Here is an 18,631-nt window from a genome sequence, read left to right as displayed (position 1 = left end):
GGACTACAACGGACTACACAGGAAACAGGAAGTGACAAAGTCTACATTAAACAGGGAAACTCAGATGGATAAGTGACAAATGCAATGATTTGCAAATAATTTTGCACATTTTTTACCATTATGTAGTAGGCCTACTAAGAGTATTAAACTTGTGTTCTGGCTGAACATTCTTATTAAGCATTTTTCTGTTGTTTTATAGTACAAAAACACTCACCTAAAGGATCATTAGGAACACCTGTTCAATTTCTCATTAATGCAATTATGGTGGTGGTGTAATGGTGTGGGGGATTTTTTTAGGCCCCTTAGTGCCAATTGGGCATCATTTAAATGCCACGGCCTACCTGAGCATTGTTTCTGACCATGTCCATCCCTTTATGACCACCATGTAAAAAACACTACACTTAAATATCTTAAGATGTCACAAGTTATTTATCGATAAAGCATCTCAACATTCAATTTTGTCTGAATTTTAGAGTTAGGTGCAGAGTGGGTTAGGGTAAGATTTAAGTGTTTATAGCTAGCTGTTTAAATAAAATAAAGGATCTAGTCCTAATTAAATGAGTAACATTCTGTACCTGTCACATGTTGTGTGTCTGAATCCCAAACAAAGCTGCAGAAAAGAATCATCCACTTTAAGATTATTTAAAATTCTGGCAATTAATTACAGGCAAAAATTTCTCTTTTTGAACAAATTTCTCTTTGATTCTATTTGGCAGATTTCAACTTATTGCAAATTAAAACGTTTTATTATAGGTGGCATTTTAAATAATTACTTTACAAGTTTGAGCATGTTATGTTTGGTTAAGGTTGATAAATGAGTAGAACTCATGTAGCATACATTAATGTATAATATCAAGAGGCTAAGTAGAAAGAAAAAATGTATGGAAATGGTTAACTAAATTGTCGAGTCGTCCTTAACGTTGACGTCAGACTGGTAATTATTAACGTCATGAGCAGTAAAATGTGTTACTTTGTTCCATTCTCACGTGAACATGTCAGCGACTGTCCATATCTAATTTCTTAAACAAGAATATCAAATTAGAAAGGAAACTTAAATCCGCTATGTCAACCCACAAAGACCATGCACCTGAGAAACTGAAACTGAAGACAGAAGTTGGGCTGTTGGGTGGTGTTTCCCTTATTGCAGGGGTCATGGTTGGATCTGGAATCTTCATGTCTCCTCAATATGTGCTACTTAACATTGGGAGCCCAGGGGCAAGTCTGTTAATATGGGCTGCAAGTGGATTATTGGTCATGCTTGCCTCCTTGTGCTATGCTGAATTAGGAACAGTAATACGTGAGTCTGGAGGAGAATATGTTTACATCTTACGTACTTCAGGCAACCTCATGGCCTTCATATTCGCTTTCAGCTCTGTTGTTGTAGTGAGACCCACCGGTATAACAGGAGTGGCACTGAGCTTTGCCCAAAATGCTCTTGCGCCTTTCTATGATGATTGCCCGCCACCAGATGGAGCTGTAAAGTGTTTGGCAGCTGCAGGAATTGTTGCATTGACAGTTGTGAACTGCCTGAATGTGCGCTCGTCCATTGCAGTTACAGTGTTCTTCACGGCTGTAAAAATCCTCTCTATGGTGGTGATCATGGTTGGGGGAGTCGTTCTACTCATTCAAGGAAACACGTCCAACAGTCTACAACAGTCCTTTGATGGGAGTAAACTGAGTGCCAGTGCCATTGTAACAGCTTTTTACCAGTGTTTGTGGTCTTTTGATGGATGGAACAACTTGAACGCAGTAATTGAGGAGGTCAAGCGTCCTGAGGTAATTATCATCATTCACTTGTAAAGGTGTGCGCCGTCATTTTTCTACCTGCGCTTGGGACGGATGTCATTCCCAACCGGTTCAGCGGGGTTCTGTCACAGTCCAGGCAATAATATATGCTATCTTGTCATGCATCCGCACACATCATTCACAATGTGTCCTGTTTTACATTCACGATTTGTTGTGATGCTGAAAAAGCTTGCAGGTAAAGCCTTACGTTTCAGGGCACTAGCTTCTACACGCAGATCGTTTAATATAATAGGCTATTTTTGTACTTGTTCCAAATTTAATAAAACATGAAAGAAACAGAATAAAATTTTGTTTTCTTATATTGGCTGCAGTCACTGAGGTGCTACGTTTGTAAGTCCGCTGTGATAAAGCGTCTGGTGCATTAGGCTAATAAAAGTCACAGCCCGTCACAAACAAACTCGACACATTTTTATGTTCTTTCATATTAGTGACTTGTTGTATATGTCAGGAAAGTTTGTCTGTACACATGTTTCAGATCTCAAGTAACATAAGGCTGCTGTACAGATCTCGCTGGTCTTTTACTGCACAGCCCGGCTACCATCGACTTCGCACTTTAAAACTGTTTATTTGTATTTAGATACTATATATTTAGAGGCTATTTTTCATCCAGCAAATCTGCCGCAGCCCAGACACTCAAGTGTCTTACTGCCCACACCCATCAAATCTTGTTGCAAACATTTCCTAGCTCTTATTTTATTTATCAATGACGTCATTGACTAGTCAAATTGTATCATATAGTCAACCTCCCTACTGCATAGTACAAAAATGTGATTTATTTCCTCCAGTAAAAAGATCAAATGAAATGTTGCCATGTTGGCTAGATTTGTTTATTGTGTTAAGTGATTACAAATAAGAGATTTTATTTTTGAAATTTTACGATCCGAGGATCACATACAGCCAAGAATCAAGACAGATGGCAACATTGAACGGCATACATGCATTAGGATGACTTAAACACAAGTTTTATTTCCAGAGGCCCACATTGTATCCACCAGGGCACTTTTTCTCATGGCCAGGGTATTTTTCTAATTGTTTCCTAGCACCACTTCACCAGCCAGTAGCTAGTGTTGTGGAGAATCAGTCTTCTCAGTGCAGGCAGAATCTTGCAGATAAAGCTTCCTGGTGTAAAAGGTCAAACTTTATAAGCTTGAGCAAACAAAGTGGGATGTCCAAAGACCATTTGACAAACGGGCCACGTAATGGGCCACGGTTAGGTCTTCCAACAGGACAATGATCTCAAAACAAACATCAAAATCAAAACAAAAATGGGTCACTGAGAACAAAACCAAGCATGGTCATTCCAGTTCCCTTACCTGAACCCTATAGAAAATGAATCTGCAGAACTGAAGAGAAGCATCAACATGAAGTTGGAAATCTAAGGGTCTGCAACGATTCTGTATGGAATTGTAAAGGCACTTTTTTTAGGTTTTGGTTGCTGATAATAATTTAACTAGCCGTAATAAAAATACTATTTCTGTGTTGAAAATTGTATAGAAGTTAAAACATCAATCAAAAACATTTTCAAAACACAAATGTCAACATTTGTGTTTAAAATGATCAAATTTCAATAATCAGTACAAATATGCATTTGGTTCTAGTTGAAGTGATATTTCTATGAACTTGTACAACAATATGATACATGAATAAATCTGTGTCATCTTTCCCAAACAAGGTGGATGCAGTTGGATGAGAAGTAAAGACATACAGTATAGGCAGTGGTCCAAGCTTACTGTTTTACCTTTTATATACATAGTTATAAAGACTATAAACAAACAACCATATACATCATACAGAGTTTGTATAAGATAGAAACAAGCTCGCATTACAGCAGGGAATGGTAACATAATAAGTGTGTTGGCCCGTCTTGATCAACCAGTGTCACGCCACGTCTCGTCGTGACTCAGCAAAGACAATAAACCCCATTATAAACACGATATTTGTTGCCTCTAGTTAGAACATTATTACTGATCATTAGGACTTTTGTTGTCTTTTTTCACGTTGCGCCCGTGTCTTCATTTGCAGATCACATACACTCGACAAAGTCAATGCACGTTAGTCTGTAGCAAAGTCTTTTTCAATGAAGTTATAAGGAGGAAGATGTTTTGTGAGTGGCAGCTTCTCACAATCAGTTTTTTGGAGATGAGGAAGAGGATTTGCAGGGCTTCACTCTCAGGTCTCCTATAATGACTCTGAGGATACCGGATGGGGATCTACAGAAGGTTCACAGTCAGAACAGGAGGTGGTGAAGCAAGCCCTTCAGGCTGCATTGGCTCGTTTTGGCCTTGATACAGCTCCAGTAGTTTCAACCCCTACTAGTGCTTTTTTCAGAGTTTCGGCTCAACCTTCTCCTCTTACTAATGATGTGTTATTAACAAAGTTTGGGGGGAGAATGTGCAGATAATTAACTTGGCAGGCTTTCAATAAACAATCACATTTTCATTTACATTTAGCAGACGCTTTAATTCAAAGCGATTTACAAGTTGGGGAAACAATGGAAGCAGTTGGGTCAACAATAGTAAAACAAAAAGCATAAGTGTAACACTCCAGCTTGTCCCCTGCCTGTGTTTCTCACGTGTTTTTACTTGTTACTGTTTTCACCTGTCCCTCGTCATTATTAATTAGTCCTGCACCTGATTCTGTTTTCCCCGAGTTTTCCCATGTATTTAACCCCTTTGTGTTCCTCATTTCCTTGTAGGTTATTGTATTGTCAACCAAGTTTTGTCTTCCCTGTTCTCCTGCTCCCGTGTTTGTTTTCATTAAAACCCTTTCGGATTGGATATACGTGTTTGGTGTGCATCTCCATTCCTCCTCCGTGTCTACCCGTGACAGAATAACCGACCATAATAGGGATTATCTGCGGCTCAACGTCTCTCAATCAGAGGTACCATCTCAGCCAGGATGGCCGTCCTCTGGAGAGATATGACGAGGACTTCCTCGTTCTGAGTCGCGAGGTGAGCTGGAATGATCGCTCGCTTAATGCATGTTTTTTGATGGGGTTTGATGATGACCCCCTTCAGGGTCTGGTTCCTGAGTTCAGTAACGCACATGCCTAGCGTCGAGCCGGTCCTGTCCGGGCTTCCAGACGCCGTCGAACCGGTCCTGTCCGGGCTTCCAGACACCGTAAAGCCGGTCCCGTCCGGGCTTCCAGACACCGTAAAGCCGGTCCCGTCCGGGCTTCCAGACGCCGTCAAGCCGGTCCCATCCGGGCTTCCAGACGCCATCGAACCGGTCCTGCACGGGCTTCCAGACGCCGTGGAGCCGATCCCGTGGAGCCGGACCCATCCGGCCCTCCAGTGTACATAGCTAAGTTTAGTTTATCTAAGTTCAAGTAAGCATTCTTTTTTTTTAAATATATATTTATAATGTAGAGAAGACATAGAAATCAGAAATGACGGGTCAGGTGCTCACGGAAGAGATGTGTTTTCAGCCGATTCTTAAAGATGGCCACAGAATCTGTTGATCTTGTAGCAGCAGGCATCAAGAGAAGGTTTGTGAGAGCGATTTTTTTTTTTTTTTTTTTTTTTACCATTTTATGATGGCACCACAAGACATCATTCAAGAATGACGATCAACGAGGATGATCACAGGAATCTTCCTAACAGCCTAGAAGTAGTCAATCCATTTTACCTCCATTCTCTCGGACGTTTCACAACATTGTTGCTCATAGACACAAACACAAACACAGCAGCTTGTTTGCTTTACATGGTTGTTTTTGCTTTTTGAAAAACTATTCTTAAATGAGAAATAAACTCTAAGAAGGATTTTTATCAGCACAGGGCTGACGTAAGGTATTGAAGGGGTCCTACAGAGTTAAAAAGCGCTGCAGCCACGCAGCATGCCCACAGGCTCAATCCGTTAAAGCAACATTTCCACATACATCTTCCCTGCAGATTCGGGAAGTGATTCCATATACCCGCTTGTTTACGTTTGCGCTCTTCACCTCGTTCATTCCCATTTGCAATTGCTGCCGGCACGTTATCTCGCTGCTAACGTGACATGAGTGTTCAGACGCCGGCATCTGTAAACAAATACAGTATTAGTCAGGCTAGCAAGATTGTCGTATTTCGACCCAATTCAATAATAGTACGCCAATACCAATACATTAACTTTTCAATGGCTGTACACCCATCTTCTTTGAAGTAAAACCATCATCTTGGGGGAAATAATTAATTCTGTGGTTCCATGCAGTCGCTCGAATCAACCCGAATTCCATGACTCATTACTGATGCTTTTCTATTTTTCATTTACAACCGAGTTTTTTTACTTGTGTTTGAACCTCCGAACACACAGTTACACAAGAAGCTAGGTGAGTACAATCGTTCTACTTGAAAAATACATTTAGTATCAAAAGTTAGACACATTCCATGATCTGCAACATCCTTTGTATCCTTTGTAATTGTCTTAAAACAGCATTGTCATAAAAAAGACCAGTCTTTAGCTGGTAAAATGAGGTAGGGCTCTTCATATTTCCTATTTTATTCAGATTTACAATGTAAATTATCACTGTGGATTTGTTTGTATTGAACTCACACCACTTCACTTGCTTAGCAGACCTCGGAAACTCACGTTACACATACTCTTCATCATCATACAGAAACTTTGTCAGACTCACTCATTCCCATCTTATCTGAGAAAAAGTGTGATCTTCATCTATTTCCAAAAAGTCTTCACATGTCACTTTGTAAGGAAATACTATGCATCTGCACCCAAAACAGTCCTGTAAGCCACCATTGTTGTTTTGAGTACACCCAAGAATGCCTAAATACTGTGATCACCTTGGTAGTGACGGCCCAGTCTTATCGAGTCTCTCTTGCTCGCTTGACTGTCTCCTCCCTGACATTAAATGGAAACTAAAAGATTACTTAGTCGTTTTCTTGTTCTACATTAAAGTTTAATCCTAAATCAGCTTACAATATATAATGTGAGAGTCCAATGATTCATCAAAAAGTTTGACTTCTTGTCTAATGTGTGAAGCTCAGTGCAAATACATGCACGCACACAATCAAACCCATGACAATTGGGCACCACTACAGGTCATAAAATTAAACACATTAATAACAATGTAGTTTAAGATGTATCAGACTTCAGCATCTGTATCAGATTCATGTATTATATCACTTAAAATCTTGAAAACTACTCCAGAATTCTAGAATCCAGTATTGCAATTTTAGAGTTATTATTAAAGACATGTAAGTCTGTGAATATTACATAGACACAACAGTCCTACAATTAAATGTATCGTTATATGTTGTCTTGTTGTTAAAAGTATGTCCTGGTGATTAAAGAGGATACACGTTACAATATTATTTATCATGCCACAAAAATATAATATTTTCTTTGTCAAAGGTATTGTTCAGCCATAGAATCGTCTATGTCAGCTACTCCCAATCTTTTTCGTTCCAGGACCCACCTAGAAAGTATAATCTATTTTGAGACCCACCAAAATATTTTTAAATGGAAATATGGGGAGAATATACACATTCATCTCTATAAGTAGAAGAGTTTTTATTTTCCCTAAATAGAATAAAATAAATTTAAGCCGCAATACCAAACTATCTATGTGTAATGGTAAAATGTAAAAACTTTATATTAAATATTGTTATCGCCCGTCATTAACTGGACTAAACTGTTTTTTTGCGTGTCATTCAAAAGCCAAGTGGATTTCCACAACCCACCTCATGCCACTGTTTGACCCACAGTTTGAAAATCCCTGGTCTATCTCAAAGGACCTTTTCTTGCGAGGGAAGTTAATATTAAAGGAGAACTTTGAACCCAAAGAATTTCTGTTTCTTCATTTCATCTCTTTAATTGAAGATCTCAGACGCAACAGTTTTCTCCAACGCTTCGACACCATGAAATTACAGGGGAATGAAAAGCTAAATCTGAGGCGTGAGCTGGGGCTTTTCAGCGCCGTATCTATGGTTGCAGGCATTATGATAGGTTCATGAATTTTTATGTCTCCGCAGTTTGTATTGGTATACGTTGGGAGTTCTGGGGCAAGTTTGGTCAAATGGGCAGTGTGTGGAATAGCGTGCATGTGTGCTGCTTTCTCATATGCGGAGATGGGCACGATCATTAAAGAATCTGGAGGGAACTATGTATACATCCTGCGTATCAATGGACCTTGTCTTGCATTTTTTGTGGCATTTACAATCCTGTTTGTGACTAAGCCATTTGGGATTACAGCTGTTGCCTTAAGCTTGACCAAGTATGCTTTGGCACCATTTTACCCAGGCTGTACACCTCCCACTCTGGTAGTGAAGTGCATAGCTGCATCGTGCATCTTGGTGGTTGCCACTGTCAACATTCTAAATGTAAGATTTGCTCTGGTTATTCAGATGGTTTTTTTGGTAGCCAAAGTTGTACGTCTAATAATAATAGTCATTGGAGGGATAGTGACACTTGCACAAGGAAACTATGTCAGCCTCAACAATGTGGAGAGTGACTTAATATCAGTCCCATTGGAATGGCATTGTACCAATGTCTATGGTCCTATTCTGGATTGGTTAACTTAAACTGTGTAATTGAGGAGGTAAAAAGGCCAGAGGTAAGATAAAGTTCACATCTACATCTGCAATTTTTATGATAACTGTATTGTATATGCGTTGCATGCTTGACACACTGGAAGTGAGGTTATGAAATCAAGGTGATATCATTGTGCTGTGTGGTTAAGATGATTAATGCTAATATTTCTCTGAATGAACAGCTGCTGAATGTAATGGTTTACTACCACAATAATCTTATTCTTAAAGTGATTGCTTTCTTTAAGGTTAACCTGCCAAGGGCACTAATGATTGCTATTCCCATGGTAACCATTCTCTACCTATTGGTCAACATCAGTTATCTCATTGTCATGACACCAACAGAGATGATATCCTCTAGTGCAGTGGCTGTTACTTGGGGGTAAGATATCAACCTTTTTCTCTTTTTCAACTTTTTTGATTGTATCGTCACATTATATAAGAAACATTGCTTGTTGGTACCATTCATAAATGCATTATTTCTGTTCAGGTTTGAACAGAGTTGTTTTTATATTTTCCTTGCGAATGTACTTTGTTTCTGTGAAAGGAATAAAGTATTAGGAGGATGGGGCTGGGTGATGTCTGTTGCTGCAGCACTGTCATCCTTTGGATCCCTTAATGGGTCTTTTTTTAGTGGTGGACGTGTTTGTTATGTGACGGCAAGAGAGGGACACATGGTAAGTAAAAAATCATTAATAATAATAAAGGAGTCATATAAACACATAACACACATTGAGGGAAATTAATAACATTTAATTACCACACTGACTACTCATGCACTGACATAATTTTAGTTGAAAAGGAAAGGCGTTGTGTTTGAAATCGCTTCCTACACCCTCATTTAATATCCCCCCATTCAAAATTACCAGTATTGTTTTGCTTGAGGCACAGCCCCCTTAGGCTAGCCCCAGTTGAAGACAAAAAGTCTAATAAATTTAACATAGACCTGTAGCCCTGGACTTCTTCGTCAGGAGCGGCCCACAACACCCAGCTCGCAACATAACACATCTGCGCACTGATACACAAACCAGTATATAGCGCCACAAATGTCAAATGTTTTTTCAGGACCTTTCATGACACCTTGCAAAGTTAAAAAACCAATAAGTACTAAAGGCCAGTACAGTCTAAGCAACAAATAGAAATCAAAATGACATATAAGTCTGCCTAAACATGTCAATTTAATACAACTTTTTTTAAAAGACACTTCACTGAAAACAACAAATTGTGACTAGAGTTTACTAACAATTATTGTTTTACATCAGATATAAAGTCAAGAATCAACATTACACAAGTCTTAAAAAGTGAGCATTGAGGATTTATAAATCGAGATGAGAAAACATTCACTCTTTGGACTTAATAACCAAGTAGCTTTAATAAACTTCTAAAAAAATCATGAATATAGTGTTAGTTCTGGCAAGTCAAGTGAGTCAAGCTTCCCATCTCATCCAGCAGCATTGCTGCGATTGAGAGATCGCTCTGGGGCATCTACTTGCTTTCTCTTGATGCCGAACTTCAACCACTACCAGGTGACACTGTTCCTTTGGTGTCGCTTTGTGCCATATGGGTGTGGTTGATGCCAAACCAAGTCCCCCTCTGTCATATTGAACTTGCCCCATGATGTCCCTATGTCTGAGGGCTGCCCTCCCATCTGCTACCGCTGTTGCTCGGTTCGATTCCTCCCTGTCGCTACCATTGGAGCAGCATGTCTTACACAGGGATCACAGGATTCTTTAGGCGTCATCTCCAGTCTTGTTTTGTTGATTTATATTCCTTGATATTGGAAGAGAGAGAGCTCCATTCCATACAGCCCTATGTTGCTAAGGCATCTTGGTAGCCCAAGCCATTTCCTTACGTGTGTACTCACCATTCTCTCCAGGTTCTTGGCGTGAGACACTGTGAGCTGATACATTGAAATTGGCCACATCAGGCATGGCAACAAGCCAAATTGGAAGCACCAGAGTTTCAGTTTCCAAGGAAGAGGTCTGTTAATGATTTTCTTAAGTCCACTGACTGTCTCTTGTCTGAGTTGTTCCACCTGTTCAGCGTCTTTTAGATCTGCAGTGTACCACCGTCCAGGGCTTTTGATGGGCTTGTGTGTGACCGCTAGTATGGGCCCACCGTTATATAGAACCTGTCATCAGTAAGCTGACCCTTGAAAATAGAAATGCTGCGGGATTTGCTGGGATTGAACTCCATTTGTGCCAAACTAATGTTCCCCTGGGGCTTATCCAGCAGGCACTTTGTACATGCTTTGGCTGTTGTGATGGTTGTCATGTCATCCATGTATGCTGATTTGAGATAGGCGCAACCCATTTTCAAACATTCTCTTACAACAACCCAACGTGATGCCAGGAATATTTTTCCATTGCCATTGTGAAAGCCAGTGGTGAAATTGTGCAACCTGCTATTATAACCTGCTAGAGACCCTGTGACATGAAGCAGCGGAATGTGGTGGGTTCGCCCAGGTAGGGGGCAGTGGAAATGAGGTGGGGTTCTGACCGGCGTCAGGCGGATGTCTCTGTTGCGGCCTTGCGTTGAACTTGCTTAGGTCCTTTTTTTGTGCCAATGTTCGGTCATGAAACATAAGGACTCAGATGCAGGAAAAGGTCTTAACAGAAAGTTTATTCACATGTGATAAAAAAAATAAAAATAAAAAGGGGACAGGGTACTCCTGACACACCGCAACGAACAAAAATAATCCACACAGGCTGGTTGAGCACACGCCAGCATCCGAAATGTTTGTGAGCAGAGAGCAAACAGCCAAGCGGAAGAAAAAGTCCAAACCGGCTCTCTCTGACAACTTACTGATGAGAGGTGCGGGTTTCAAGTCCTAGCTTGTGGGTTCTGGGTCTGGAGAAGACACAAAATACATCAGTACACTCCTGATTGAACTAGGTTAGAGCTGATAGCCTAGTGGGCAATGCTCCGAAATGTGGTGCGGTTGCGTATTGGGCGACCCGAGTTCGATTCCCGTCTCGTGGTCCTTTCCCGAACCAACCTTCTTCTCTCTTCCACTTTGCTTCCTGTCCTCTCTAATCACTAACCTGTACAATTAAAGGCAAAAACTGCAAAACAAATCTTGAAAAAATAAATAAAAATAGAACAGGGCCTGACCATGATTAATTGCAGAATACATTTTTTATTAAACCTTATTACAGATTCCTTGTTGAATCGATACCACCTTGAAAATTTTGGATAAACTCAACAGGATTGAGATTATCCTTTATTTTTCTGAAAGGAGGTCTTTTATCTTCAATCCACCATACCAGTGCTGCCATTTTGACCATTTAAACTCATCAAAACAGCAGGTTTTCGCTACATGATACGCTACAGTAACTGATATTTAAGTTTTAAGTTTTATATTGATGGTGCAACAAAATAAAGTTGATCTTGCCATACTGTCAATTTGTATACAGGTTTAAAATAATGGTTTAAATGTAACCCAGAATTATTTTAAAAAAGGTCAAAAGTTTGGTGCAACAGACAAAATCAACCTTGAATAAAATCTAGATTTAAGACTAATCCTTGTTGGTGCAACTCACCCATAGTGTTGACGATAGTATTTATTTCCGTTTAAATGTCAAACTCTGTAATCCCTTGATTGTTCTCTCTTACAGCCAGACATTCTGGCAATGGCTCACATGAAGCGGCTCACTCCTTCTCCAGCACTCATTTTCACCACAATCATATCTCTTATTGTGCTCATTCCTGGGGATTTTCAGGGGATAATCAACTTCTTCAGGTACAGTGACTCATGTTTTTTCTTTCATATGCAAATATTGAGTTATAACCTGAAATGTATTTCAGAATATGTAACTGAATAAAAACCAATAAACTACAAATTGGTAATTTAATGAGATAATGGTAATCTAGCTTCATCACATATTATTTCATGGATACTTGATGAGGCATCTTAAATGTTTGTGTTAAATGACAGAGTTAAGACCAAAGCACTGTTGCAGTGGGGAAAATATTGAATTTAGAGTCCAACATTCAGGGGAAACGATGTGGTTCATAATGGTGAACAATGTGATGTAGGTGCCTAATGATGCATATCTAGAAAGTTTGTGGATTCAAAAACAATAAAAACTGCTTTAGTGATGTCAATGGTTAGTTTTTTTACTTAATTATCCAGTTGTAAAACCGGGGGCCGGATTCACAAAACATTCTTAAGAAGAAAATAATTCAAATTTAAGAAAAAAGTTAGGAATGTTACGTGTTCTGGAAAAACTTCATATATTAGATATATTCTGTAAAATTCACCTTTATCAGGTGTTTGAACACTAATATGTCTCCGTATAGTGTGTGTAAAAACCAGCCTCGCTGTAGCGGTACGATGTATGTCATGGGCATTCAAATGTTGTGATTACGTACAGTGACCTTGCCATAGTATGGAAATTATCGCGATCTCTATGATCTCTTGCTACCTTACTTCAGCTTTATAAAAACTTATTGCTTTTGACATTTATTTTGGGACAAAACGACTTGAATCAGACTGGGTCACAAATATTTTGGCACAACACAGTTACAAGTATAGTAATAAATGTAATATTGTAACATTGCCCTTTAACACCCTACACGCTAACATAAGAATGCAAGGTGCTTGTTACACAAATAAAGTTTATTGTAAAGATGAATATAACAAAATAGTTACCACATGAGCAGGCAAGTGTAATCATTACAAATCATATGTCATTTATTTTTACAAAAAAATAAAGATGTTCTTAAAAATGTGTGAGAACTTTTTAAGAAATGTTTGAGAATCCACCCGCTTCTAACATTATTACGAAGTTCCAATAATTTATCTTTTGTGAATTCACCCCCAGATTTGTAGGGGTTATATAAAAAATGTAATTTGGACTTTGGCATTTGTCAAATAACTAATAATCTTTTTTTTATTTGTGTTTTAGTTTCACTGCCTGGTTTTTCTATGGGGTTACATTATCGGGACTTCTGTATTTAAAAATCAAGAAGCCAGAACTTCCTCGGGCAGTTACGGTAAGACGATCATAGACTTGGGTGTATAATTCATACAGAATTTCTATTTTTTTCATTATTAACTCACCAGTGTGTCATTTAAACCCCCAAAGCTTTCTTTGATTAATGGGAATGTGATCACCTTCAAAAGGACTCAAATCATAAAAAATATTTAAATGCAACTTGTGCTGTATATGTCAAATGTCTTAAAGGCATACAGTAAGAACAAGTTTGGTGAAAAAACACAACTCATTTGTACAGAAATGTGAACTAAATAGAAAATAGCAAATACTGGGTCAAGCCGTTCAGAAGCAATAAAGGAAATATATGTGGACAGGATCAGAGATGATGACATTTTGAAAAACAGTTGATTATTGTTATGATTTGTTGATGATTTTTTGTTTGTTTTCCTGAGGTCCTGTTTCCCCATGTCATTTTGTAGTTCTTTGTAGTTTCTTTGATTACTGCGCATGCACACTTTTGTGACCCCCCCACTTAACTTTCCGTACACATTCACAAACAATAGAGTGCCTTTAGATTAATTCTGATAACAAACAGAAAAAAACCGAGAAGAACCGTTAATTGGCTAAACTTGTCTCTCCAATATTTAGAATTTAGACTCCGATAACAAGCTCATCCACCAGATGTAAATGTTCCATACAGTTTCTTTATATGCGTCAAAACTACAGGAACCTTTCAACAAATTGTTTATTCAATACAATTAGTATACAGCAAAATAATAATACAAATGAATATTACCATAAATTAAATTAAATATAGATAGTTATATTATTAGAAACTGGCCAAAAACAAACCAGAAGTTAACTAGCGGACAGGAGCGCGCGTGGACTGCCTTAATCACCAACAGCAGCTCCCACACATTCCAGGGGGCACACACTAGACCTGGGGTCTCATTTATAAAAATGTGCATAGGTCCTTACTCAAGGCGTACGTGCACCCGCCAAAAAATATTCAGACTTGACATGTTCACTTAATTTCAAATTTGGTTGAAATGATATTTTAACCACACACCGCATGTTTTGCCGCTGTTATCTTAAATGTGGCCAGCTCGTCCTCGAGCCTGACAGGCACGATAGCTGCATCACATGTCTGGGTCTCCAACATATCGATCAGGGTATTGTGGTCACCGCTGGCTGTGTTCTTTTTGGACGCAGCCACAACCCTAGCTTCTTGGACAGACATGTCCTTTCTCAGGGCTGGAGTCCCGATCGGGCAGGCCTCGAGAAAGCGTCATGGTGACAACAGACACTGGCAGTGAAAGCTCACTCCACCCGGGGTGTAGCCTCCTCGTAGGAACTGGCTCAGGGCGCCTCTCTAGCAGACATCTGCAGAGCTGCGAGTTGGGCTACGCCCAATACATTCGCCAGGTTCTACAACCTGAGTCAGTGCCTCCTCCACCAGATGAATTATAAGCATTCCAACCATCACAAGGCACTTACGAGCTTACGAGAAGGGCGGAGCCAGTACTTAAACATATTCATAGTATGAATATGGCTGAAAAGAGTTCTTGGAATGACAAACTGGGTGCTGATGAACGTTCGTTACCAGGAGTTGGTGGATGGACGAGGTGCAGATGGCCAGCGACTGAACACGAGGAAAAACACAGAGTCCTTGGAACATTGGCGAAACATGAGGAGACTCTAGGAGTTGGCAAGAAGATCCCTGGAGACACATTACATTTAGTCATTTCGCTTTTATCCAAAGCAATTTTGTTGTGTAGTGTGAACATGTCAGGTCGCCGCCTCTCTCTTTCAGCTCCACCATCTGGACTGGTTACAGACCTCAGAACAATTAGAAAAGACAACTGGGAGCAGAATTCCGCTCTCAAAGTACATCAGTTGTTATAGGAAGTGTTCCTGGTTACGGTTAATCTAAATTATAAAATTTTCCAAAAAACTCAACCTCCAAGTCTGTCCTATAAATTAGTACCAAACCCCCAAAAGGAAAGCTACAGCTACAGTGCTAAATAAGGAAGATTGAAGTAAACGTATTGCAACATCTTAACCTACAACATGCTTATTAGACCCCATACAAACTCAAATATTAAAAGAGTTACTACATGTTACAATTGAGCCCATTTATAACATTAGCAACCTGTCAATTAATCTAGGCCATGTCCCAGAACCCTTTAAGATTGCTGTCATTAAGCCTCTTGTCCAAATTTAGACCCCAGTGAACTAGAAAACTATAGACTGATTTCACATCTCCCTTACCAGTCTAAAATACTAGAAAAAGTAGTGTCCTCAAGTTGTGCTCTTTCTTAAAAAATAATGACATTCACAAAAAAAATCTGTCAGGCTTTGGACCACATCATTGGACTGAAACTGCGCTGCTTGAACTTTGTGCTGCGTTCGATACTGTAGACCATAACAGTGATCAGTTTTAGGACCCGTGATATTCTCCATATGCATGCTGCCCCTTGGCAACATTATTAGAAAACATGATACTCAGCTATATACAATATCTCATCAAGACAAGATGATTCCTTTTCAGCTATCCAAATTGGCAGGATCCATCAAAGATATAAGACATTGGATGACTAGTAATTACCTTCTTTTAAATTCTAATAAAACAGAATATTACTTATCGGACCAATAACAAATAAAACGAATATTTCGGATTATAACCTGAAAATTCAAGTCTGCACTGTTATTCCAACAAATACAGTTAAAGAACTAGGCGTTATATTAGACACCATCCTTTCATTTGGAAATCACATCTCAAAAGTCACAAAAACAGCCTTCTTCCACGTTAGAAATGTTGCCAAGTTACAAAATATTCTATGTGTTGCTGATGCAGAAAAGCTTATTCATGCATTTGTGACCTCAAGACTTGACTACTGTAATGCACTTAGTGGTTGTCCTGTATCAATAAACAAACTACAGTTAGTTCAGAATGCAGCTGCCAGAGTTCTAACCACGTCCAGAAAATACGATCACAGAACCCCAATGTTATCAACCCTTCACTGGCTACCCATTAAGTATCATATTGCCTTAAAAGTTATTTTAATTATTTATAAAGCCCTAAACGGTTTAGCCCCTACCTACTTAACAGAGCTTCTATCACGTTACAACCCATCACAATCTCTAGGATCTCAAAACTAACCCAAACTTTTAATAACACCTAGAATAACTAAATCCAGTCGAGCTTTGTCATCTCTAAGCCATCTGCTCTGTATGCTTTCAAATCACTCTCTCAGTACTGCGATGTCATTGGTCAATTGGTCTGTGCGGCACTGTTGGAAATCAAACAAGCCTAATTTCATCTATAACACCTCATAAGACTTTGCTTGTCCTTGTCTTCATGCTCATTGTTATACTGGCCGGTCTGTGACTAGTAACGATCTTTCATCAACAACGAATGCGTATGCAAGTGAAACACGTGTGGAAAGTTTTAAAAACACCATTTTAAAACTCCAAAGAGACAACAGAAGGGTCCGGTTCTGCATCTGGGTGTTAATTACACTTTGGGGGGTAGTTCTACAGACACCGTGTTGCCTAGCTTGCTTGTGGATGAGGGTCTTATAGTTATATTCAAGAAATACGTAACGAAAGTGTGTGTCTGGTCTGTCTCATGCACTACAAAAGAAAATTTGACTGTTAACATATGCTTTATATATTATGTAAATTTTTTAGACACATATTTGTATTTTACCTTGATTGGATAATTTTTTTTTTTTTAATTATACAATTTTATATTTAAAAAATATCCATGTTGACCCAACTTTACAGTCTTTCATAAAGAAATTAAAGGTTCATTTAGCAGGTGCTTTTATCCAAAGTGACTAAGAGGTCATTCAAACTGCACTGTAAGTTGCTTTGGATAAAAGCATCAGCCAAATGTACCATTCTTTTTTTTGGAAAAAGAAAAATATATATTAATAAAGAAGCAAAATTTTCACATTTTTAGATTGCAGTTTTAGGTTTAAAAGAATATGTTGACAGAAATTAAACTTTTCATATTTTCTTTAAAGGTACCCATAATTATCCCCATCTTGGTGTTGTTGGCTGCTGTCTTCCTGGTTTTGGCACCCATTATTGATGATCCTCAGATTGAGTATCTCTATGTGACTATCTTCATACTAAGTAGCATTGTGATTTACATACCCTTCATTCACTTCAAGCTCTTCCCAGGAGTTTTAAATAGACTTACAATCTTCCTCCAACTCTTCCTAGAAGTGGCACCAATTGACAAAAATCTGTGATTCAGAGAAAACTATTTTTTTATGAATTCATGACTAAGAATGTTCTATCATAAATAGTTATTCAAACCAGGTTCTTCAAATCATATGTAATAATGAAAGGTCAGAAGAGATAAGAGTGTCATAATGTTATGATTTACCATTCAGTCAATGTAAATTCAAATGTAAATTATTAAACTTTTGCCCTAATTGTGCTTTAAATGTTTTAATTGACTAAGTGTTTGCTTATATTGGGAGGGTAAATGTTTTGGAAAACTCAATGTGGAAAAGTATTAGAAATACTGTATAAAAAAACAGCATTGGGGTGCAGGTAGTCTAATAGGGTGACCACCCGTCCCGCTTTGTGTGTACGGCACTGCATTTTCACCCCTTGTCCCACACGTCACATATTGAGAATATGTCCTGCATTTTCATCAGTCTGTGGGTTTTTCCTAAAAAAATTTGTACACGTTTTTTTGCATTCGTCATCTAAAAATTCCTCAAGCACAGAAACCTTGCAAACCGAGCCTAATGCGTATTAATTAATCTGGTGCAAATTTTTTTGCAAACAATACTGTCTGACACTGCTGTCGCTTTGCCTCTCTCCTTATCTCCTTTCATCCCTTGCTTCACTCTATTGACATCACTTCGCTAGGTAGACTGTCCTCACTCTCTGCATGCATTTTCTTGCATGCCTGTCAACACTCCCGTTTTGGCCGTGAGTCTCCCATTTTCAGACCCATCTGCTGCCGTCCAAACGTTTTGTTATTTCTCCTGTGGAACTCCAGCATTGCAGTTTCTCTCATAAACGCAACCACAAACGGTCGTCCCTGGGAACCCCGTGAGTCTCCCGGATTTTGGTAACGTTACCAAAATGTTGAGGAAAGGTCTTCTCGTGTTTGGCGCAGTGGCTATAAATTATATTATCATGGTGTTTCGCAATCATCTGCTTATCTGCCATACTCTCTCTCTATATTCTATGTTTTTGTAATTCACACATTGTTTCTCACACAGTACTTTGTGCTGCGAGACGAAATAAACTCAGTCACCATCCTGAAATTTGGTACTCACTTGTACGGTGTCTCTGAATTGTCGAAACACCTCTAAAAATGCTTGCTATGGATGC

At 39.0% G+C, this 18,631-nt stretch overlaps 1 protein-coding gene across 1 annotated transcript; it reads left to right on the top strand.

Moving 5' to 3' along the window:
* The first annotated feature begins 1,008 nt into the window (after positions 1 to 1,008).
* zmp:0000001267 (b(0,+)-type amino acid transporter 1) lies at positions 1,009 to 17,720 on the top strand. Its single transcript, XM_056768151.1, has 6 exons — positions 1,009 to 1,776; positions 8,576 to 8,709; positions 8,875 to 9,004; positions 11,945 to 12,069; positions 13,238 to 13,325; positions 17,299 to 17,720. Exons 1-6 carry the CDS (start codon positions 1,063 to 1,065, stop codon positions 17,527 to 17,529), a joined length of 1,422 nt encoding a protein of 473 aa, XP_056624129.1. The 5' UTR covers positions 1,009 to 1,062; the 3' UTR covers positions 17,530 to 17,720.
* Positions 17,721 to 18,631: the final 911 nt, after the last annotated feature.

The sequence above is a fragment of the Triplophysa dalaica genome, chromosome 15 (genome assembly GCF_015846415.1).
Source record: "Triplophysa dalaica isolate WHDGS20190420 chromosome 15, ASM1584641v1, whole genome shotgun sequence".
Lineage (NCBI taxonomy): Eukaryota > Metazoa > Chordata > Actinopteri > Cypriniformes > Nemacheilidae > Triplophysa > Triplophysa dalaica.
The sequence above is the reverse complement of the archived record's forward strand: the minus strand, read 5'-3'. Positions and strand labels throughout refer to the sequence as shown.